The following is a 22,553-nucleotide window of genomic DNA, read 5'->3' as shown; positions in this document are numbered from 1 at the left end:
AGGATTTATAAATCTTTGTACAGAACAAAGCAATGTCACATAGCGTATAGTTGGGAAACCAGCATGTTTTCTGTTCTTAATTCTGCCTGTATAATGATGTGTGTTGCTTGTATCAGCATAGGAATAGCATTTGAGGGAGATACCAAGCAACATCTGAATGTGTCTAAAGAAGAGCAGCAAAGGTTGTGAAGGGCCCAGAGAACAGATCCTGTAAGGAGTGGCTGAGAGAACTGGGGCTGTTTAGCGTGGAGTAAAGGAGGCTCAGGGGAGACCTTATCGCTCTCTACAACTACCTGGAAGGAGGATGGGTTGAAGTGGGTGATGTTCTCTTCTCCCAAATAAGAAGCAATAGGACAAGAGGAAATGGCCTCAAGTTACCCCAGGGGACCAGGTTCAGATTGCATATTAGGAAGAATATCCTCAGTGAAATGGTTGTCAAGCACTAGAACAGGCTGACCAGGGAAGCGGTGGAGTCACTGGTCCTGGAGGTATTTAAAAAGCATGTAGTGCTTAGGGACATGGTTTAGTGGTGCACTTGGCAGTGTTAGGTTTATGGTTGACTGGATCTTAAAGGTCTTTTCCAGCCCAAGTGATTCTGTGAATGGGGAGAAAATTTGGTCTGGACCATCTGCCCATTTGATGTACAGCGACAGGGATGCTCAGGTGCAGAGCACTCTCCGTGCCCAGCCATGACTGGTGATTGCTATACTGCCCACCGCCTCACCTCGCTCCTCTTGTGGTAACCTGGTGGTGTGGTGCAGTGACATGAATCCACCCCCCCAGTGATAGGTGTCAGTTGTTGCTTCCCTGCACCGCTCAGGGTGCAGGTCTGGTCCAGCAGGTGACCGCTCGTGCTCTCAGGGCCAGTCCTATATCGTTGGTTTACAGTAAGTGCTGTGGGAAGAGGTTGTTAGCAAGACCTGTAAGCCACATAAAAGATCACTAACATAAACAAGAAATGAATCACTGTTATGAGTAAGATAAACACGGCAGTGTGTGAACTCTGGTTTGTTTTGCATGGTGGGGTGGGATTTTTTTGGTTCTTCCTGTGCTGGAACTCCTGGACTTTCATTCATGAATGTTTGACTGCATGTCAGAAATGGTTTGATGTCCTTTTCAGTCTCATTCAGTGAAGAAGACTGGGCAAGGAGACTTTACTTAACTGTGTTTTGTATATTAAATGGAACTTTTTCCCAGTTCTGGTCCCTCTATGATTTGTAATTGAGGAGTATGGTTAGAAGTAATCCTGAACCTGTGCCATTCAGAGGTTAAGAAGAAATCAGTCCTATTTCTCTCTAAGCTTCTTGTCAGGTATTGAAGGAAACTGTGATACAGATAAGCAGCTTTTGTACAGGTTTCACTTTTCAAGTAACTACTTTGCTGAAGTTAGTATCTGCTGGTTTCTCAAATGCCTGTATTTTCCTTATGCTTTTGATTCAGTTTCTATGTTTCAGCTTGCCTTCACGAAATTATGTGCCTTGCCAGCTTGGTCTGATATTTAGTGAAGTTGCTGCTCTCATCATGTTCAGCCTGATGAGCCAAACCTTCATGGCAGGGAAGGTGCACACAGCTAATCATGGGTATTGTCTTTACAGTATAGTCTGGATCCAAATGCTGCCTCAGGAGTGCTTTGCAGGAATTGAAGGTGGGAGGATAATTCTTATTTTCAGGTCTGGTAGGATGTATGCATTAGTGTACTGTTAGGTATGTGATTAATGCCAGACATTGGGAGTTGTTGACCAAATGTCAGATAAACAGTTCCTTTTGTAGGCAGGAAGGCACTGTGTAGGTTTCATCCCTTGCACATAATGAAAGCAGTGGCTCTTTTTTCCCTTCCATCACTCCTTATGGTTTGGGGTTTGTATTTTCACCTTTTACAATGTGAATCTCATATTTCTGTCTTTACAAATCTCCTTAATTAACCTCTCAGCTTACTGTTGGATACTATGTAGCAGAGTACTGTCTGACACTAGGGCCCCTTTATAACCTTTACACTGAATTTAGAAAACACTCTAAAAGCTTACCGGTCCTGTATTTTTTGAGGTATTTTTTTCCATAATAGGAGCTCATTTACATGCTAGTTTGGCTTGTTCATTGCAAATCATTTCAACTGCTTTATGTCATTTGTTGGGATCATTGTTTGAATCATGACTTTAAGCCACTTGGATTTATGATTTTTAACTTTTTTCTCAGTCTGTTCTCATCTCTCTAACTGTCAGATGGTCCTAGCTAGTACAAGTTAGTTCTCATGTGTTCTTAAACATGGATGAGTTTGTCCATCTGCCACATATAAACTTTCAGTATGTTCCAACAAATGTCAGTGCTGCCCTGGGTACAGTGTACTGCTCTGCAGTCGAAGGAAACATTTTTATCCCTCCTATTAAAATTTTAACTTGTAACCCTGCTACATGACACTTAGTTTGCAGTGATTTTACTGCTGTAAAACCATTGGATGCAGCAGTTCAAAATGACATAAACCTCTAGTTGTGGGATAGAAGAAAATTAACTTAATGGCACGCTGTCTGTCTGTGAATTAAACTTGCCTGATCTCCTTGTGCAGAGGACAGTGGTACCCAGTCCACTGCCCTTTGAGACTTCTGGTCTCAAAGTCATCCAGGATTTTCAAATCAGTGAATAGTACTCTGCATAGGGAAGCAAGATACTGACTTCCGTGACTCTCATTTAAGGCCCATTATGCCAACATTTTCTTTCAGTTACTTGCACTGGTGTCAGAGGCAGAGTGCATGGGAACATGAGAGAGAAAGGAGTTAGTGAATCCCGCTGACATCCAGCACCAAAAATAACGTTTTGTATATGCAGCCAAAACATTGCTCACGTCAGGAAAGACCGTGTCATGTACTTTGTGAGGTAAATATGGTAATCTCCATGTCACTTCTGCATATGTAGAATTACTGAACTGAATTTTTCTTTTCAGTAATATTGATTCTGAACTGTGTACAGTGTGTGAGGAATTTCATACAACTGAATAAGCTGAACTTTATTTTTCCCCTTTCTTAGTTTTTAATATCTCAAAACACCTTCCGTTTTAAAAGCTGAAAAATGGCAGAAGAATTCGTGGTGCACTGGGAGAGTGCATACACTGTTACTAAAAGAAAACTGAATATGAGTGATAGGAAATAGAAGTCAAGGAAAGAGACAGGTTTTGAAGATTCATCATGTGGGGAAAGAGGAATGAACAGGAAAAGAAAAACCTCAAAATATGAAAATTCTCTCCCTTTTTTTTTTGCTTTTGAAAAATCCCATTTTTTCTGAATTATAATCCTTGGGATCTCCCAAGTGCTCTACTTAGTTTTTCTTCTTCATAATTAAATGTTTTTTGACCTCTAGAGGCAGAGGTTTCAGTTTAATAAACCAGTTGTCAGATGTTTGATTGATAGTGGTAGTGTACTGTAGATCTAATTACAATTATAATACTATGGAAGTGGCCAACCAATCCATTCGCTTCTTATGGGCTCTACCTAATTCTGTATTATAGGCTTCCTTGCTTGAAACAAGGAATGTAATAGCAGGTGACACTCAGCACTGTCTGACAGTGCTTGAGTTATTTTAAGAGAACAAATAGATCTGCATATGATAGCTGAAGGCCATGACACCAAGGAGAAAGCTCAAGAATAATACACAGGTACCTTTGCTTTTTTTAATACACACAATTTTCTTATATGTGGTTATTTGTATGTATAAAAATAAGGATATGTTTCCTGCAGTATACATCCTTCAGAGAAGATATGATAATGAAATAATTGATGTTGTCACTGCTTAAGTTGTGATCTAGCCAGAAACGTTGAAATATTGATATCAAATTGTGTGAAGAATGTAAAGAGCTCAGGACACAATTTCTTCCTGGTGAGCTCTGGAGTTATTGGTGGGCAGCAGGACTGCTTTGGTTTGATTTGGATTTGGAGGAAATACGTGAGTCCTTTTCCAGAGAAATATAGTACGGAAGATCATTTTCCCAGTTTTGACTGAAAAACACATAACCAGAAGATTTGGTTTCTTCTGAGGACAAATGGTTTTGCCTGATGAGGACAGTTTTGTTTCCTCTGTAAAATAGAGAAACAATGAGTTGATACGAACTATAGCTTTTGAAAAAGGCAAACTGTTTTGATCAAAGTCACGTCTCATGTGTGATAAGGAAATTTTCCTACTCCTCCTGTCGCAAGAGGTTCCCCCTCACTGATTCTCTGCTCCTATGAGCTGTTCCTCTCTTTTAATATTTTGCTATTCTTGTCTTTCCTTTCTGATGATTTGTCTCAAGTTGTGAGTAATGTGAGGGCTTATTTTCAAATGGCAATACTTTTAGCTATGGATAAAGAGATGCGAGTTCTGCTTCTGAAGGTATGGTGTGATGTTATTGGCATGCCTATTTGGTGAAGACCACCTGCTGTGTCTGTAGGGCTAGGAGAAACTGTTGAATTTATAAGGCCTTTGTTTTCTGATATATGGAAAAGAACAACAAAATCTGATGGCATAGAGAAGCCAAATATATATCCATAGTCTAAAGTACCCCAGTCAATGGTCTCATGTGGTTTTGTATGGTATAGAGGATTTCAGAAGCTATGTTTTGTGTCTTAAAAAATAAAATCCTTACAAAATGATTTTATAGCAGTGATACCATATTTCTACTGAAATACGTCCAGCCTTGTTAGTATCATCAACACTTCACTGTTTCTAAACATACAGTGCACAGAGTGTTTTATTGGAAACTAACATATCTAAGTAAAACTACATTATATACTGCTGTGATATATCTTTGGTGGAAGCTGAGTTCATAATCTCTTCAGTCTTTAAGCTACTACCAGGCTTAAATTAGCATTGTTATTGTGGCTCTTCTTGCTTGATAGGCGATCTTGGATGTTTTCCTTTCTGTTGCTTTTTGGCTTAAAAATGTTAATTCTTGGTGTGTGGTTAACTGTGAATTTTGTTTCAAGCAATTCATGCTTATTTTTTTTATGTACAGCCACTAAGGTGGCTGAAGCGATAGAGCAATGAAGTAAAAGATTCCACTCAGTCTATTTTAGGAACATTTAGGAACATTTTTGCACTAACACCTCTCCATTTAATATTTGACTAAGTTGCTGTCTGACTTTAACACTTCCTTATTTTTCTTCTTCACGACAGATCTCTGAACAACAACTTCTTCACGTAAACTGACAGAAGTGGAGAAGAGATGGCCAGTTCAGCCCGAGAACATCTGCTTTTTGTGCGCCGCCGCAACCCACAGCTCCGGTATACTCTGAGCCCAGAGAACCTGCAGAGTTTGGCATCTCAGGGCCCCATGGCTGAGAACATGAACTTGCAGCGTGCCAACAGTGACACAGATTTAGTAACCTCGGATAGCAGGTCTAGTTTGACAGCCAGTATGTACGAATACACCTTGGGGCAATCTCAGAACCTCATCATTTTCTGGGATATTAAGGAAGAAGTAGACCCAACTGACTGGATAGGACTTTATCACATAGGTAAGTCAGAAATATTTCTGTAATTGTAATATTTCTGTGTTTTTCTTGGTGTTTTGCCACTTCATATTTCCTTTTCTGAGGTGTGTTTTGGCACACTACATAATTAGTCTGAAGATAAAGTTGAGGTAAGACTGCTGAGAATTACTTGGAATTTGTTTTTCTTAGTGCAGTGAACTATGTAAAAACATGATTCTAATTAATGTAGATCTGTTTCTACAGTGACCTGCTAGAAGATGTGTGCATACAGTTTCCTGTTTTCACTTTGCTGGTGGCTGGCTCACATACTGGAAAATTCGTAGTACTGTGTGCACATGTGACTTGACATGTCCAGTGTTTATCCAGGTTTTCTGACAAGTAAATTCTTAACGGTTGTGCAAAGTTGTTTTGTATGTCTTTGATTTTGTAGAACTAAAATTCTATCAATTCTGAAGGAGTGAGAGTTTCTGTTTATGAAGAATTCTTGTAGAAGGAAATCCTTTAAAGAGATTCTTTCATGTGCCTTTTTGTGCTGTCCAGGATATTTCACAGGAGGGAGCTGGAAAGAGCTCTAGGCTGGCGTGGAAGGGCCTGTGGGCAGTGTCTGCATTAGCAAATAATATGTCTCAGAAGTGCATCACTAGGGCAAAGTGGTTGGACCATGAGCAGCATATTTGAGTTGGGATTTTCCATTGTGTTATACTTAATCATGTCCCTAGATCCAAACATTCCTACTGTGTATGTGGTTTGGAGTTGTCCAAAGGACTATCTTTGTGTGTCAACACTAGGAACTGGAGTGCAGCTAGAGGGTAGCCATAGTGATACATGGGGCTTAGTCGTCTTCTCAAGGAATCCAGCTCGTGTGCACTAGATTACTCTCTGAATTTAACCACTGCTCAGTAAGTGAGACTGACACGTTGATTTGTTTCAAAATTGCACTCCTTCTCCGAACCTAGTTACTTATGGAGAAAGGAACTGTCAGTTCAACCTGTCAAAAGCAGGTATAGCAGAGACGGGTGGAGACAGGTCTGGCTGCTGGGATTTTGTCCCTGCTGGGACTAAGGTTGATACAATGAAATAGGTCTCAGTAGAATTTTTGAGACATATTTCCTGTGCCAGCTTTTTCAAGATGTTCCATCTCTGCATCACCTAATGTTACATGCTGTGTAGATGCTGTTTCCAGTTCTCATTCTTTTGTCTGGTATTTTTTTCCAACGTTCCTGCAGCTCCACAAACTGTACAGTGTTGTCTTGTGCTATTCCAGAGCTTACATGGTTATATGTATTGGAGCTGCTGCATGAGCTGCAGTCTCTCCTGGAATGAACTGTGGGTATGTGCTAACGTTTAAGCCACCTAAATGGAGTGTCTCCGCAATAAACAGAAATGAATCCTCCCAGCAGCATTAGCAACTGAAGTGTGATCTGTGCTGTAAAATGCACAGACTGTTAAATGGAGCTTAAACACTCTAATTTAAATACATTGAGAGCTTCATCTGAATAAAGTTTTGACACCCCTTCCCATTGTTTTTTTTCATGGTTCACAGCACTTCATGATTGATGTTCAAGATGCTAAAATACAGCATCTTTCTATAAAATTCTCATTGGTTCTTATTGTAGGCTATAAGTGATTTTTATCCTACTTTCATGATTAATAATATTCCTGCGTTCAGTGTTGAGCCCCTAAAGTACAAAACAATGTTAAGTTACTACATGATAAGAATTTACCAAATAAGGAACAGCCAAATTTATGCCTTTTGGTACCTAAAACCTCCATCATACTACTGTGTGATACCAGAGTGTTTGAGTATGTTGACTTTCCTGTTTTGTTAACTGATGAAGGGAACTCATTCACATTAGCTTTTGTCTCCACTGCCACTTGAAATCCATGAGTACATTGAGAATTTTGTTACTGATTTAAAATAGATCTGAGCAGAGTCTTTCCCTTAAGATTTGTGGTTTCATCATTCTGAATGGTGGAGTTGCACGGTTTTGTACAGTGGAGAGGTAAGGATATATTCAGCCTGATAAACATTCCTGCCTATGTTTGATTTAGGTTTATTGCTAAACTCTTTCAAGTATCTAGAATATTTTAAAAATAAAAAAACTGAATAAACAAATTGTAAAAGAATGATCTAAAAACCTTTAATTTGCCTAAAATTTATAGACATAGTTAAGGTAAGTTAAACCTCACAGGATTGCAGGATTTTAAGTTCTTCATAATAGTTGCCATGAAGTATGCCCAGTTCCCACTTACTCCTTTGGAAGTTGAGGACACTCACTTCTTATTTTCTCAGGAGAGGGATGTTTGTGGGTGAATATATTTAAAAGCAAAAGCACTGTTCTTGAACACATAGTTAATATTCAGCATATTTGCTTGAGGTTATCCTTCCTGTTCTTCGTTTGGAATGAAAATCATTTCGCTTACACAGTTGCTCTGGCACTGCCTCCTGAAGGAAGCATAAATTGTACTAATAACACAAGACAGCACTGGGGCTGTGCCAGCCTACTACTGTACCTCCAGTGTCCCCCCACGTCTTCTAGTAAAGCACCAGTTTTCAAGGAGTTAGGAATAGAAAAAGGCAAATATTTTGTACTTATTTAATACCCCCCCCCTCAACCCTAACATAACTAAAGGTACAGTAGTGTGGCTTTTTATTTTTTTTAATGTTGGTTGTACAATTAAGTGTCATCAATTGGATCAGTGGTTTTTTGGGGGCGAAAAACAATTGTTCATTTTGTAAATGAAGAGAAGGTGAAATCCTAAAAACAAGCATCATTCTGAGCTCAGGCATTCGTACAGAGAGATCTCGCAAAGGTCGGAAGTGATCCAGGTGCATTTTCACTTCAGATTAATTTTGTAGAATAAATCCAATATAAGAGGACTTGAAAATGACACACTGGAAGCTGTCTTGCCTCTTCATTCATTAATTTATGTAATTAATGTGCTCTTATTGGTATCATGAGAAAGCAGTTCTATGCTTTTGAGTGTGGTTTTTCTGTGTGGTTAAATCTGCAGTGGTTCACCAGGAATCCCACCAAACCTATTAGATCCCGTTCTTGTTAAAAGCCTAATTACAAACCACTGTACACATTTACTCAGACATGGGGTGGTGCAGTTGATCACAAGACTGTCAGTAACCAGAGTCACTGCCTTTACTACTGGGTGGTTTGCAGATGATTGGCTTACACTAGGGAGTATTAGATGGAACATCTTCTGGTGCAGTACAACTTCAGTGAAGAGTTTGGCCTGCTAAATGGTTATGAAAATAGTTGTTATCTTTTCAAATGAGGAAAGCTATAGGGAAGAAAGATAGAACCATCTTATTCAGAAGGACTGGTCTGCATGTTTTATTAGACATTAATTCACTATAATGTCATCAGGATAATCCTCTGTAATAAGTTTTGGTCTTTCATTTTTAAATGCAAGAAGTTGAACCTAACTATGAGAAATTCTCTACATAGCTAAATTTATGCTCAGTTTTTCTAGAATTTTGCATTTTAAAGAATGTTTTTAGTTACATGTGTGGGTTTGCTGGTTTTAGTACCATAGTCATGTCTTCCTCTGTTTCATCGCTGTGTGCAGCTAAAACGTGACCTGTTTTCTTGTTGTGGGACTGCTTTGTACAGAGGGTTATCTTCTTTTCCAATGTATTCCTAAGGATTACCAGAAGGAAAGTGTATGTGAGAGACACAGCATATTATGTGAAGGAAAACATGCTTTTCACTGACTATTTCTGGTTTTGTGCTGTCTGAACTTTCTACAGTGTTGGTACAACTTCTTGAACAGTCTCGTCCATCAAGTTTTGTTGAAGCATCTTTCTAGCTCCAGAGGCGAAATGCGTGGAGATGTAGATAACACATCTATAAAAGCACAGAAAGGTGTCCCACTGAGACTACATAGAAGGCAGAAATGTTATTTCTGAGTCTTAGCTCTGCTCATCAGGCAGTGTTGCATGAAACCTGAAAGTGTCAAGTCTGAAATACAGGTTTATTTCAATTTCAGCTTAAATCTGCCTAGAATGGGGTGCTTATTTCTTCTTCAGGACCAGTTATGAGGATTGTCACTTGAAAGTAACAAGGCGTGATGAAATTCAGAGAGGGGGCTTTCTAGTAGAGGTGTTGTACCTGTGCTAACTCTGAGGACTAAACGTAAATCTTCAGTCTTTCTGTCCTAAGGAGAAGGAAGGAAGAGGTCCATTCTTTCTTTTTTTTAACTTAAAAAACAAAATCCCACTTCCTGCCCCAAACAAAAGCCCTACCTCACTAGGATTTAGATTGAAAGCCTTCTTCATCTTTTGAAGTGCTAGAAGACTATAGAATTTAACAAACACTTGGTAGCATCCTGTTAGACCCATGAAGTTATCTTATTCAGTACTGACCCAGCTTTTCTCTGTACATGAGCGTTTTAAAAATGTTCGTTCCAAGCAATAGTTATGCTATTGGAGTTTTTCAGACCTTTTATGCTCTAATTAAGAGGAATCTGCATCTTGCTGTGGGAAGAGTGGTCAGGCTGTGGAGTCCTGTGGTGAGTAAGGCTGAGCAAAGTATTGGACTCAGTTTGAAGGGACTATGAGACGCACCAGTTTTCTTGCTGCATAGCAACAGGGTACCAGGACCTCCTTGGGAAGTGAGAACTGTTCAGGAAGATGAGCAGGTTGACTCTCCACTGCTTGTGGGATGGTAAGGGAAGTTGAATCTTGATGAGTTTTATGGGTTGCCATAAAGTCTCATATTTAAAGGAATCAGAAAGCACAAAATAAAGAATAAAAAGTCAGGAGAGAAAAGCAAACCCTACTTTTGGTTCAAAAAGATTAATTCTCATGGCTGAATTGCCCAGGTTGGCCTAGTTTCGTCCTAATTTACAGTCCTAGTTAAGAGTTGAATGCCCTTGTTCTAGAGATCCTTAGAACATTTAAAGTGCTGGCTATCAAAGGTCATTGTATTTATTTCCAATGGCTGCTTTTCACAGACTACTTGGCTTTTTGTTATGCTTACAGCACAGATCCACAAGAGCATTATAAAAACAAAACAAAATTAAACCAAACCAAAACAAAAGCCCCTGATGCAAAGTTATATAGGGCAATTTAGATAGGATCTAGGTTTATACTAAGCCTTCTATGGTAATGGAGTTCGGAGGCTCTCCATTTCAGGTCAGACAAGATTAAAAAGGAAAAAAGCTTTCAGAGAAGCTGCCTTTAATACACTCAAAATAGTGGCTACCATTAGATAGAGAGATTATAAAATGTTAAGATACTTTATCCTGAGAAGATTTCTCTGGTTTCCATTATAGAACACATACAAAGTAATAACTTCATTATATTCCAGAAAAGCCTGATTATTCACTCGGCTTTTTTTTCCCCTTCCTGTTTTAGCAATGTGAGTGCCTCTCTGTACTTTCAAATCGGAGCAGTGTTGTTCATGTCTATTGGCTAGGTACTAGGCATAACAGTATTAAGTTGTGATTACTTCTTATTTTGTCTGCAGACCATAGGCTTGACTTTTTATGTAGAAGAGTTGATCTTTGCCCAGCTGGCTCCATGGTAGTGTTTAGCTTAGGCTTCCAGGAGGCTGGCATCATGCTGTCATCAACCAGTGGGGATTTTGGTGGTTTTTGTGAGATCATCTGAATATCTAAGCAGTGTGGTGATTTTGTTCTCAGAAATAAACAAAAGGACCAGCTGTGGCTGTGAAGCTCTGGAAGAGCCATACCTCCGCATGTCGAGATGTCAGTGAAATTCCCATTGGAGATACATGCTTAAATAATACGTGTAACAAAGCAAAATTTGTACTCAACAATAACTAGGATTATGGAGGAGAACCTGAATTTCTTTTGGCCATGAATGTCTGATGTTAGTAGTTGTGATAAGCAAAAGTGTGTGGAAAAAGCTGCCCTGAAGTACTTAATTTGTTTCATATTTAGGGAAAAGTCACCTCTTCAGTGGGATAATGAAAAGCGAAGGCAGTCTAATACCGGAATTGTATCCTAATGTATGGGGTGAGGCTTACAGTCATTAACAAAAAAATATCTATATCAAACCAAGGGGCTTCAGAAGCTTTCTGTTCAGGTCCTGCATGTCAGTGTTAATCTTTCCTTTCTTCCTGGATCCTGACCCACATGCAAAGATACTTTTTCCCCAACACAGAAGTTGGTACTTTGCCTTCCTCAGTTGTGAGCTAGTAAATTTTGCTTAAAAATCACTGTATGGACAGCACAATACCTTCTCTTTATTGCAAAAGTTAGAAGACACGACTAGAAGGTGCTTTCTCTATGCATTTTCATTGCATGCAACAGATACTGTAGAAGACTCAGTCACTACATTAAAATACACTGGTTGTATTTGTTTTAAGAAGAAAAGAATTGCTTCCCTGCAAAAAAAATAAAACAAAACTTAGAATCTTGTAGGATGATCCTTCTTTCTGGAAGAAGTTCAAGCTGTGACAAAGTGTTGCCAGAACAACCAAACTTTTCAGTTAATTGTATTGTTTTAAGTTTTTGAGATACCCCTGACCTGAGAACTAGACAAATGTAGCTGCAGGGAGGACACCTTCATCTGTGGTGTCAGTATCTTTCCACTGCAAGAGGTTTTGGCATGAGAACATTCATAATCCTTTGGACAGAAAGCAGTGTTCTCCCCCCCTGCCTTACTGGTGCAAGTGGCTGTTCCAGCAGATGGGAAGATAACAAATACAAACACTGGATAATGAAAAACAATGTACACTTCTGAATGTGTAATATTCCAGTTTGCCATAAAACTGCCTTGTGTTAGCTTGTTTTTTTATCTTTTTGAGGGAGGTTGGCTTTCATTTTGACTTTCTTTTTTGAAGACATTTGCTTAGCTGTTTTCTAGCATCAAATCAACATGCCATGTAGTATTTTCAAAATACTTTGGGAAAAACAGTTACTCCAAATTACTGACAACTGGATTGAAGAGTGCTCGCATTAATTTATCTATTGTTTCGTGTAAGTAATAGATTATGAATTAGTTTTGCATTAAGCACAGTGTTAGAATTCCTCTTGTAAATTTTTTATAAAGTACTTGGCTCCATCTATGTCATTTATCAGTGACTATAGAAATCCGAATTAATGGAGAAGTGTTATAAGCTGAGTGTTAAATATAGTATGTTAAGGATGTGACTGGTGTAGATAAAACCAGTGGCACTTAAAAACATGAGAAACACATATACTAGGACTCCAAACCTACACTTTATTGGTGGATATGTTTAATATAACCTTTTAATATATGCTGCTATTGGATCATAAATTACAACTGGAGGCGTTACTGAAGGTGCCAATATTGATCTTGATAGGTCTTCTTTTGTAGGAAGGCTCATCAAGATGTATCTTGCTCTTTGAGGAACAAAAAAATCCAGAGAATGGCCAGATCTGACCATCTCGGAGCTCCTCTGGTACAGAACAATATTCAGCTAGGCCTGAGGGGAACCCAGCCCTTGTACAATTTGCCACTTTGGCCTAAGAGAGGTACTGCTGTGAGGTGAAGATACCACAAGAGAGCAGTTAAACTGACTGTGCTTAGCTGGCGTTTACCCCTTGGGAAAAATAAAGCTTACAAAACCTGCATTGGCAGTGTTTCCTGTCTCTTTGCTCAGCAGCATCCAGGACTCCATTGCTCTCACTCTGGTGGGCAGCCAATTTCCAGGCAAGCAAATCCTGTGCTTCAGAGCTTTGTTTCAAGGTCTGATCAAACTTTCTTCATGATATCTGCCTCCTTTGTCTAGCAGTCATTGAGAGTTAATGTCAAACTGTTTAGTCTTTGGTTGTATTTCAAGTCACTAATCATTTATTCCATCACCAATGTGTCAGTAGTCCTTGAAAGGTTATTAAAATTAGTAGATTCGTTGCCCTTGTTATTCCTGCCCTGACCTTGGGAATAAATTAATCCTTTAAATCCCAATGTCTGGTAATGCAAAAAATGAACCTACAATTTCCATTAAAAAACACTCGTTTTCCATGAGCTGTAGAAAGGAGAAGAGGAAAAGATAAACAAAGATTGGTTACTCTGCCTGGAAGAAGCAAGGTGAGTACTGCAAAGTGTTACGTGATTGTAAAGGAGCTTATTTTGGAAATTTATAGAATATATTAAAACTAACTTGCATAGCTATGTGGGTACATAATGTGATGTTAAGGGAAGTGGACAAAGCCTATTTATCCTTAAAGGGCATATTTAAGAATTCAACTTCAGCTTGATCTCTTCTTGCATGTCACTGTTAATATCAGGCACTCTTTAACTGTGCATAGAAGGGTTTTATGGATAGAGGTCACTGGTTTCTAGTTTTCTTACAGAAAGTGTGATTAAAGATGCAGTTTCTGGTTTCCCCTGATAATAATTCTCTGATTGTTGCTATTCAGTTGCCATTAGAAGTTTTCATTATCAGATATAGTATGAACTCTCATGCTCCATTATATAATTCCTTCCTTGAGAATTTAAACTTTATCTGATGGTCATAAATGTGGTTCACACAAATGGAGTCACACTTGAGGACAGTTTTTGACAGATTAAAGCTGAAAGCTTGGACCTACAATGCGTCATCTGTGAAGACAACTAAGAATTGAAGGCATTTGGTGCTTTGCAACATCAGGACCTTAATCAGTGTTTTGTCTTTGCCAGCAAATGTGGAAGTGCTTTCTTGCATATGAAGCCAGTTAATGGTTTGGCTTTATAAGCTGAAATATGCAAAGAAAAAAACATTATAGTGCAGTAGCTGGCACATACTGTTGTCACTGAGATAACTATCTAGTAACGACCTTATAAAAAAGAAAAAACATCTTTCTGCATTCACTGTAGCTTAATTTGTATATAGAGTTTCATGCACAGCATAGTTCAGCAGATGGTAGCCTGCAGGGAGAGGGAAAATTCATTTTATACATGAAAGTCAACAATGAGTAAGACTTTCAGGGGTTTTTGATGGTAGTACTCAGTGTACGGGCAACAACGCGCTTCCTTTGAAGTACTCCTGTAAATTATTTGAACAATAGGATACCAAGTGCATTGTCCAGTTTCCTTTGAAAAACCCCACACCTGTGATATGTTTTTGGCAAGTAAAATGAAGGACAACCCGCCTGACTTGAGTGGCATTTCACCAAATGATGCAAACAGCTTTATGACTTCCGTTGTCCATTCGGCTAGGTGGTCTGAGTCATTAGCACATAAGATTTTGATTCAGAAGAGCAGTCCTAATTACAGCACACTTAATTGAGTACACTTCTCTTCTGCTCAAGCAGTTAAATAAAAATCATCACGTTTCAGATTAGCGTAGATTACTGTCTTTGGTGCTACTGTGTACTGCCCATTGGCTGAGCAGCCCTAAGGTAGCACAGCATTTGTTCTCCCAAGAATACAAAAAGCTCTATTGCCCATTTAGCATCTCGAATGGGATGCAGGAGAGCAGCAGGGGTAGCTGCTGGGAACCTGCAGGAGCGAGAGGAACTGTCTCTTTGGCAGTAAGTAATTTGCCACTTGACCTGCTCAACTGCAATGTGCAGTAGTGACCCCAGCAGACAGGGTGTGATGGGATGTGATTTGTAGGCTGCTGTAATAGGAGTGCAAGTCTGATTGTGCTTTTTGTAATTACGTATTTATGCTCTGGATTTACTTGTATTGCTGGGAGTAGTTGAGTTGACAAGCCTTTGTTCCTAGTTGCATTTAATTCTAGGTTCTGTTCTTTGCCTGCAGAGTCCCAGGGAATTACTGCTCTTTATAAATACTCTGCTAGGAATAAAAAAAAAACCCATGGAAATGTTGTTATTTGTTGGTACTTTCAAGATACTTACACAAATTAATAAAACTTCTTTGCCTTCATTAGTCTGTACAGTTCTGTGGTCCTTTTTTGGTGTTGCATGTTAACACTGCAAGAGAGAAAGCTTTTTACTTCTGAAATCTCATGCTAAAAATGTAAATAAGCAAGGTGTTTATCTCCTTTTTTGACTTCCAATGATGATTTTAATACGATTGGCTTGGATTTTTGGCACTGGTAAAATGATACTGCTTCTAAAGAATTGACCATGACCTTGTGTTTCTTTGGTCACATCCAGTTTAATCTGCAGAGCCACGTAGTACTTGTCCTGAACAGTGTTTGGCTTCCTCTGCTTTCATCTTCATGATAAGTCTTAAAGATTTGACACTAGAAGTAAGTAAATCATCATCCTTTCTGTTTTAAGAGGTGAATCTTAACCCTGAAGAGATAGTCCATCTCACTGCAGAACTTCTAAAGTGTGTGTGTAAGAAAAAAGATGTAGGCAGTGTATGGGGGGAAAAAAAATGTCATTCCAGTTGCTCTGAATATGATACAGTGGTGCTGAGGACAAGTTAGCAGTTCTTCTGCTTATTACAAGAAAAGTCTATTTATGCTGTCAGTGCATTAATCTTGGAGTAAACTGATCCTGGAAATTCTAAATTCTCTTCTGCTAAAGTAGGTCCTGGGCAATCTTCCAACCTCCTTTTTCACTCTTTGCATCCACTGCACGAGAGGTAATGAAGAATAGGTTAATAAGATGCTACTGCTTGGATAATGTCTTTTCACTCAGGACTGCTGTGCAGTTAGATGTAGTTAATCAAGACTTTGTCATAAAATACCATTTTAATTGCCAATGGAAAACAGTCTTCTGTTTTACTAGGGCATGAACCACCAATTACTTTGAGGCAGGTTATTTGGAAGTCAAGAATATTTATTGACATCTTGGTAGAATTGTAGATCCCTACCCACCAGAAACTAGTTATTGTGAACTGATTGAAGCTATGTTTGGGTAGTTGGATATCAAGTACATTAATCTAAAATTGTATTTGTCTAAAACAACAGTGTTGTGATTCTTTGCAATGAGAAGAGCCTGTTACAAGTATGATTTCAAAATTCTGGAGCAGGACGAACTCTCTCTTTGAGAGATCCCCCTTGCTTGCTATTCAAAGGTCTGAATTACCACTTAGCATTACTCCAGTTCTCTTTTTGCTCAGACAAGGGTTGAGCAATTTCATTCTGAAAATTAACTTTCTGGTAATAAGCTACACAACCTGAAAAAAGGATTTACTTTATTTGATTTTTTCAACCTGATACATTGGCTTGCATTGAGTGTGATCTAATTTGGTTATAGTTTGCTTTTGGATACTTGCTGATGTGACTTACTATGCAGTTAAAACAACTGCTTTGTGTAGTGGAGCGTGGCAAGAGGCAGTGTGAGGCTGCTCCTCTATGGGCCGCCTGCTGATCCTGTGGTTCTATTAGCTGCAATGTGAAACTATGTCAGCAAAAGAGGGGTTGGATGTTGGCTTTCCTGTATGAGATAAAAGCTTTACAATATTGCTGGATGTTGGAACTTGCATGTTAAAAACTTGTGTATGATGGAGTTAGTAGATTGCAAAGGGGCATGCTAAGGTTTGGAAACCCATTTCTTTGCAGACCAAGTAAAGATGACAAATTACATACAGGGATCAAGGGGTATTTCTAACTGCACAGAGAAGTCATCAAATAGAAAGTCTGTGTCCAAGGCAATCAGCTGAAAGACCAAACAGACACTGATCCAAACTGTAAAGACTGTCAAGAGTAATAGGGAAAGTGAGAAGAGGCACAGAGATTTTATCCTCTTGTTTGAATCTGTCTGAAGAATGACTCTGTGCTGCAAACTCAGGGTGCAGTTTCCTTCCATTGTGAGTGCTCCAGTTGATCGTTACTCCAACAGTGGGGTGGCATTGATGAGATTGCCTCTCAGAACTGGCTGGTGATGCTAACACGTTCTGGGGGATTCAGTATCATGTCTGGACCATGTTACATTTCCAAAAGCTGTACGTGCATACGGCGTGAGCCTCCCAAGTGAAAGACAGACTTAACACCTGTGCCAGCACATGGGCATATATTGTCTAGCCAAAGGCATCTGTTCAACATTGCCATGGTGCTAAGTGCATGTCTAATAGACAATGGCATGGAAAAGTTTTAATGAATAATTGCTTTTTTTTTACTTAATGACCAAGAACATTCAAAATACTAGTGTCACACTCATTGTGCTTCATAAGTATGTGAGAATCCAGAGAAGGAAAAAGGGAATTTGTAGTAACCCTGGGAATGAGTGGTTCTTGGAAAGGCTGTAAGAATGTTTCATGTTCTTTGCTTTTGTTTTCAGAGTTGAGCTTTTCCAAAACAGTACACTTGATTCCATTACTTTTGAAGGTAGGGACTTACTATTTCCTTGTCTCTGGGGGATCACCTCCAGGTTGCCAGCATCCCTGGAGCTCTGTGATGAGGTGGTTCTATTGTACATTGTTCATGTCACTGGAAAAGCTTCATATTTAGATATATAGTTTGACCATAGACTGTATGTCCCTCAGGGTAAGCACCAGAGATCTGAAATACAGTTCTATGGAGGCATAATGGCAGCAGTGTTTTTAATTTAAATATTGTGGAGATTCACTAAACTATTTCAGGAAGAGTTTTTGTGTCTCCACAGGGAGAAAAAAAAAAACCACAAAACCCACTTTACTTTCCTGATTAAAAGCCATAATATGTTGCTTTTAAAGTGGGCGTAAAGAAAGTCACGATGATGGGAAACAAACATTGTGTTTCACAGAAAATATTTCAGGTTCTTTTAGAACTTCCTCCTGCTCATTTCTTTAGAAATCCAAGACTGACTTATCTTATTGTGTATGTATTGGATGCATTTCTTCCAGGATGTGTTGGCTCATTTCCTTGAGTACTTCTAAATTTTCTGAATTTTTTTTCAGTCACAACAGATAGCTGAAAAAGCTTTAAGGAAATGAGTCAACCTCCTGAAATAAATTGCTTACTGAATAGAGGATACTGTGTTTGAAATCATAGACACCCTTGATAGTTCTGTAGATAGTAATTTACAGATATGCTCTGAAAATCTATTATACGTACTCCATGCTCTAAGAGGATTTGGGACAAAAAAAAAAATATATAAAAAAAGCACTTGAGCTTTGCTGTTAGAAATGTAGAGTATGTTTTAAGACTTCCAGGTATGAGCATGAGACATGTGTGGATTGGGATGTGAAAGGCAGAATCTCTAACATACAATTAAGGATGTCCCTGAACTTGAAACTTAAGTATAAATTAAGAGGAGTAATGTAAAGATGCTGAGTAGAGGACTACCAAGCTTTCTTAAAATAGCATCCTAAATCTGAAGGCTGCACATGCAGTGTGCTTCAGTCCTTACTTCAGCACTCTCAATTAGCATTCTGATTTCGGGAGCCCTTTCTGATGGTGTCCTGCTGTCACCTAAAGCAGGTGCATTTAGGTGAAGAAGAGCCCACGACCTGGTTTTCCTCCTTTTGGGGCCGCAAGAGTCCCAACACGGAGTTTCTCTGCACGGGGCTTTGCTGAGTCACTGTGCTGGCAACTGGCTGGAATCCCACGTAGTTAGTCTAAAAATAAGTAAGAGGACACAATTTTAGTAACATATATATCTTATACAGTAGGTAGGCAAGGCTTCTGGAGTTTCTTTGCTTCCCAAGAATTACGCAGCAACTCAGGACAGAGATGAGGAAGCCAGCATCAAACATCATGGGTTTGGATTTTCTCTCCGATGAGCCAAACTAAAAGTAAGACCAGATGGTCCTGAATTTTTAACAGGTTCGACATCTGGATCTGAACTTTGAACTTGGATGCAGCAGTAATTAGCCAGCTTGCCCTGTGTTAGTGTATTACACAGGCGTCCCTGATACAAGACACAAATACCACATCTCCAAACAGATGACATACACTGCCAGCTTTTTAGGCACTCCAGAAAAATACATGGAGATCAAAATAGAGAGAAGAAAGCACAGAGTTAACTGCAAAGGAGTTGACCCTGTTGGTATGTGAAGTGTCTCAAAACAATGAGGGTTGGCTAAATGCAGGTATGAAATAAAAAATCAACTGTGATGCTCCATCTAAAGGTTTCCCCACCCTGCAAAGGTTGGGAGTTGGAAGATGGTCCAGGTCTCTGCCTTTGGTTTTGTAGTTGTTGTCTGTGACTTGCAGTCATGAACAACTGACTTTCTACATTTCTCTTACAGAGCCACAGTAGTTTGATACTTTGATTTATGAGCTTTTTAATCTGACGGTTAGGAGTGAAGTAGCAGTATATATTAGGAGTTGCTTCTGCAAGTTATTCCTGTTGAAGAATCTGAAGAAATTATTGATTTATACAATTTGGCAGGAAAGTGGGAAAGAAACCCAGTGCTTGACACAAGATTGACTTGCAGGTCAGCATACATACCTGCATGCAGCTCCAGAATAAGGCGTAGGGGATGGTTTCCAGAGCGTGGTAGAGAAAATCAGCAAATATAGCCACCAGCACAAACTGTCATCAGCAAAGAATTGACAGAAACTTGGGAATTTCTGTCAAGTAAACAAGCCCAAGGCTGCAGTCCAAGGGAACCTGAACCGGGTCAGGGACAGTACAAGAATGCAGGCACTGAGACAGAAGTGAACAAATCAGATTTCCTGTGCCTGTATACCTTGCAAAAATAGCATCTTTGAAAGTGTATGTGCAAATTTAGAACATGCTCTGCTCGTGAATTATATCTGGGTTATCCTGTGTCTGCTTGAATATTATTACAGTATATAACCACACTGTATTGTTTGATGGAAAGGACTGAAGAAAAGTGATGTGCTTCTGAAAAGTGAACTGGGTCAGACTTCAGCCACAGACTCATCCAAAAACCACTTTTCCTAGTCTACAGTGTTTCCTTAATTGTGCTGTTAAATTCCGCTAAGTCAGTATGCTAGTGCCAGATCCCAAAATGGGATAGCCTGTGTTTGCAATGACACACAATATACACTTATGCAAAAATGAAGAAACACATCTCAGCTGAAGATTATGCCCCAGGGACTCAGTTCACAAATTGTATTAACAAAGCTTTCAGGATCAGAGCCCACTGTATGAAATTGTGCATTGTTAGGTGCAATATAACCAACGTGAACAGGATTTTTTTGTTGTTGTTTAAAAAAGCATTTTTATATACTTTTAAAGCCAGAAGTTTCTTTTTTTGTGTTTTTGTATATTGCGTACCTGCTTCTTGGATATACACCACTGAATTGAGTAGTGCTGGGTATTGTAATCTACAAATAAGGGAATAAAAGATGTCTTTGGGAACACTTAAAATAGTTAATTTCAGGTGCAACATTAGTAGTAAGGGCTCAGAGATGATGTTTCACTTCAGGTAGCTTTGCTGGGCTTCATAATGAATTCAGATTATCCTATATAATGTGTTCATTCTGTTAAGTATTAATAGAAGTATTAAATCTAAAGTGAATCCTGAATCCTCACATCAAAAGCAGGAGGTAGGTAAAAGGAAGAATCTGGTCAGACCTAGGAGTATGAAGTATTTCTCACAGCTCTGAAGCATCTCAGCACATTTGAAGTCAAATAGTAGCAATGGATTCATTAATAATTTTCAACATCTTACAATGTTTAGGCCTACTTTTATGCCAGTTCAGAACAAAGTTCTTGGAATAGAGGAAGAAACTATAAAGATCCTGGAAGAGCTTTTCAGCAATGGAGAATCTACAAGATGAGGGGTGTGCCATTAATGCAGCTAGCCAGGAAAATAAGTAGTAATGGTGACAAAGGTAGTGTGGGACAGTGATTCAGCATGTTGCTTTAAATAGCCTTCCTTAGCACACTGCTTGCATGGATGTGCTCTCTTTATGCTGACCTACTATTCCTCTCTACCTGTAGGTTTTCCACAGCATTACTTATCATCCATTTGGATGCCTTAGCAAATATACATAAATAAATAAAATAGGATGTTACTGTTTGCTTAAGCTAGAGGTACGTGATTTGTAGAAAGGAAAAACTGGTTATGCAGTGGGTACCCACAATGTCATAGTGAATGGGTTCACTCTTTAACAGAGGCACAAGAGGAAAGCATTGATACCTGTTCCTTCCTTGGGTTAGAACCTGTATTTTTGGGCTGTATCTTCTTTTCATTAGTGGCTTTTATATTTGATGTAGATTACTGAAAAGTTGAAGTATGGCAAATGTGTGTTGTTTAAATATTTTCTATATTCCAAACCAGCAAGCTCTCTGACTTTCTAATAAATTCCCTAAGAAACCTATTACTGTCAGATGACAACAATAGCCTAGTTTTTTTTAGCAGCTCATAATATTGAAGATAAACTTAAAAAACAACAGCTGCTGTGGGGATATTAAATCCCACAAGATCCTTAAGAGATGTGTGCTGCAGAAACATGCTTTACTGACAACCTCTAGAAAGTAGCAGGATTTCTAAAAGGCAGTGAGCAATCACTTGGAACTGGCAAGGAAAAGACCCATTTTTAGACGTGTTTCTGAATTAGACATGGGAATGGACTTTGAACACTGCGAATGAAATGCTAGCTGATAGTGTGACTGTCAAAAGCCTGGAGCAGATTTAGAAGAATGTTGATCAGACAATGTCACAAACTGCAAGCAATAATCAAGTGCAATCATAAACGAAGCTGAGGAATCCAGAGGCAGTCTTTCCTTTCAGTGATGAATCAGTTGTCTCCAGCCGATGCTGAGAGATACCACAATGCTGGAAATTCAGAGATATTTGTGCCATCTTAATAGATCCAGGGTTCAAACCATCAACCATTTGAGAAAGCAAAACCCAAACTAACCTCCTACATGTCAGCTGTTCTATAGAGGAAAACTCCATTTTCTGGGTATTTTATCTGTTCTGTGGGTATGTGCATGTAGGGCTTTTTGTTTTAGCCCTTTGTCCCTAGCAATAAATAACAGTTTCAGACACCAAAAAACCACCCAACCAAAAGCTAAATAAACACCAAGTAAAAGAAGGGCTGAAAATGCAAGAGTGATTGAGTGGTTAAATGAACCCCCACAGGACCCTTGGGGAGTGTGCCTGGCACTGACTTTGCTCCTTGCTTGTTCATTCAAGGAAAGATACTAGAGCTTTGGGAAAACCAAAGGTGGGACTACTGTCAAAAGCCAACTAAAACTACCAACTAGTTCATAAGATCAGCTGATGAATTGTTGCATTTGTAGTCTGGGTCAGCTCTTTGGGTGATGCTGGCTCTGTGGCTCAGAATGTTTCGGGCTGAGTTTTACACTCTTGCTAATGATGAATTCATCTTCTTATTTATTTATTTC

General features: G+C 39.1%; 1 protein-coding gene across 1 annotated transcript in view; it reads left to right on the top strand.

Moving 5' to 3' along the window:
- Positions 1 to 5,188: 5,188 nt before the first annotated feature.
- Positions 5,189 to 22,553, top strand: part of HECW2 (HECT, C2 and WW domain containing E3 ubiquitin protein ligase 2) — a 103,691-nt gene continuing 86,326 nt past the window's right edge. The window contains exon 1 of the mRNA XM_010011032.1: positions 5,189 to 5,480. Within this exon, the coding sequence (XP_010009334.1) occupies positions 5,189 to 5,480 (292 nt within the window). The remainder of the gene's footprint in view (positions 5,481 to 22,553) is intronic.

This window comes from Nestor notabilis, unplaced genomic scaffold (genome assembly GCF_000696875.1).
Source record: "Nestor notabilis isolate BGI_N333 unplaced genomic scaffold, ASM69687v1 scaffold8760, whole genome shotgun sequence".
In the NCBI taxonomy this organism is placed as follows: Eukaryota; Metazoa; Chordata; class Aves; order Psittaciformes; family Psittacidae; genus Nestor; species Nestor notabilis.
This window is presented reverse-complemented; position numbering and strand designations above follow the sequence as displayed.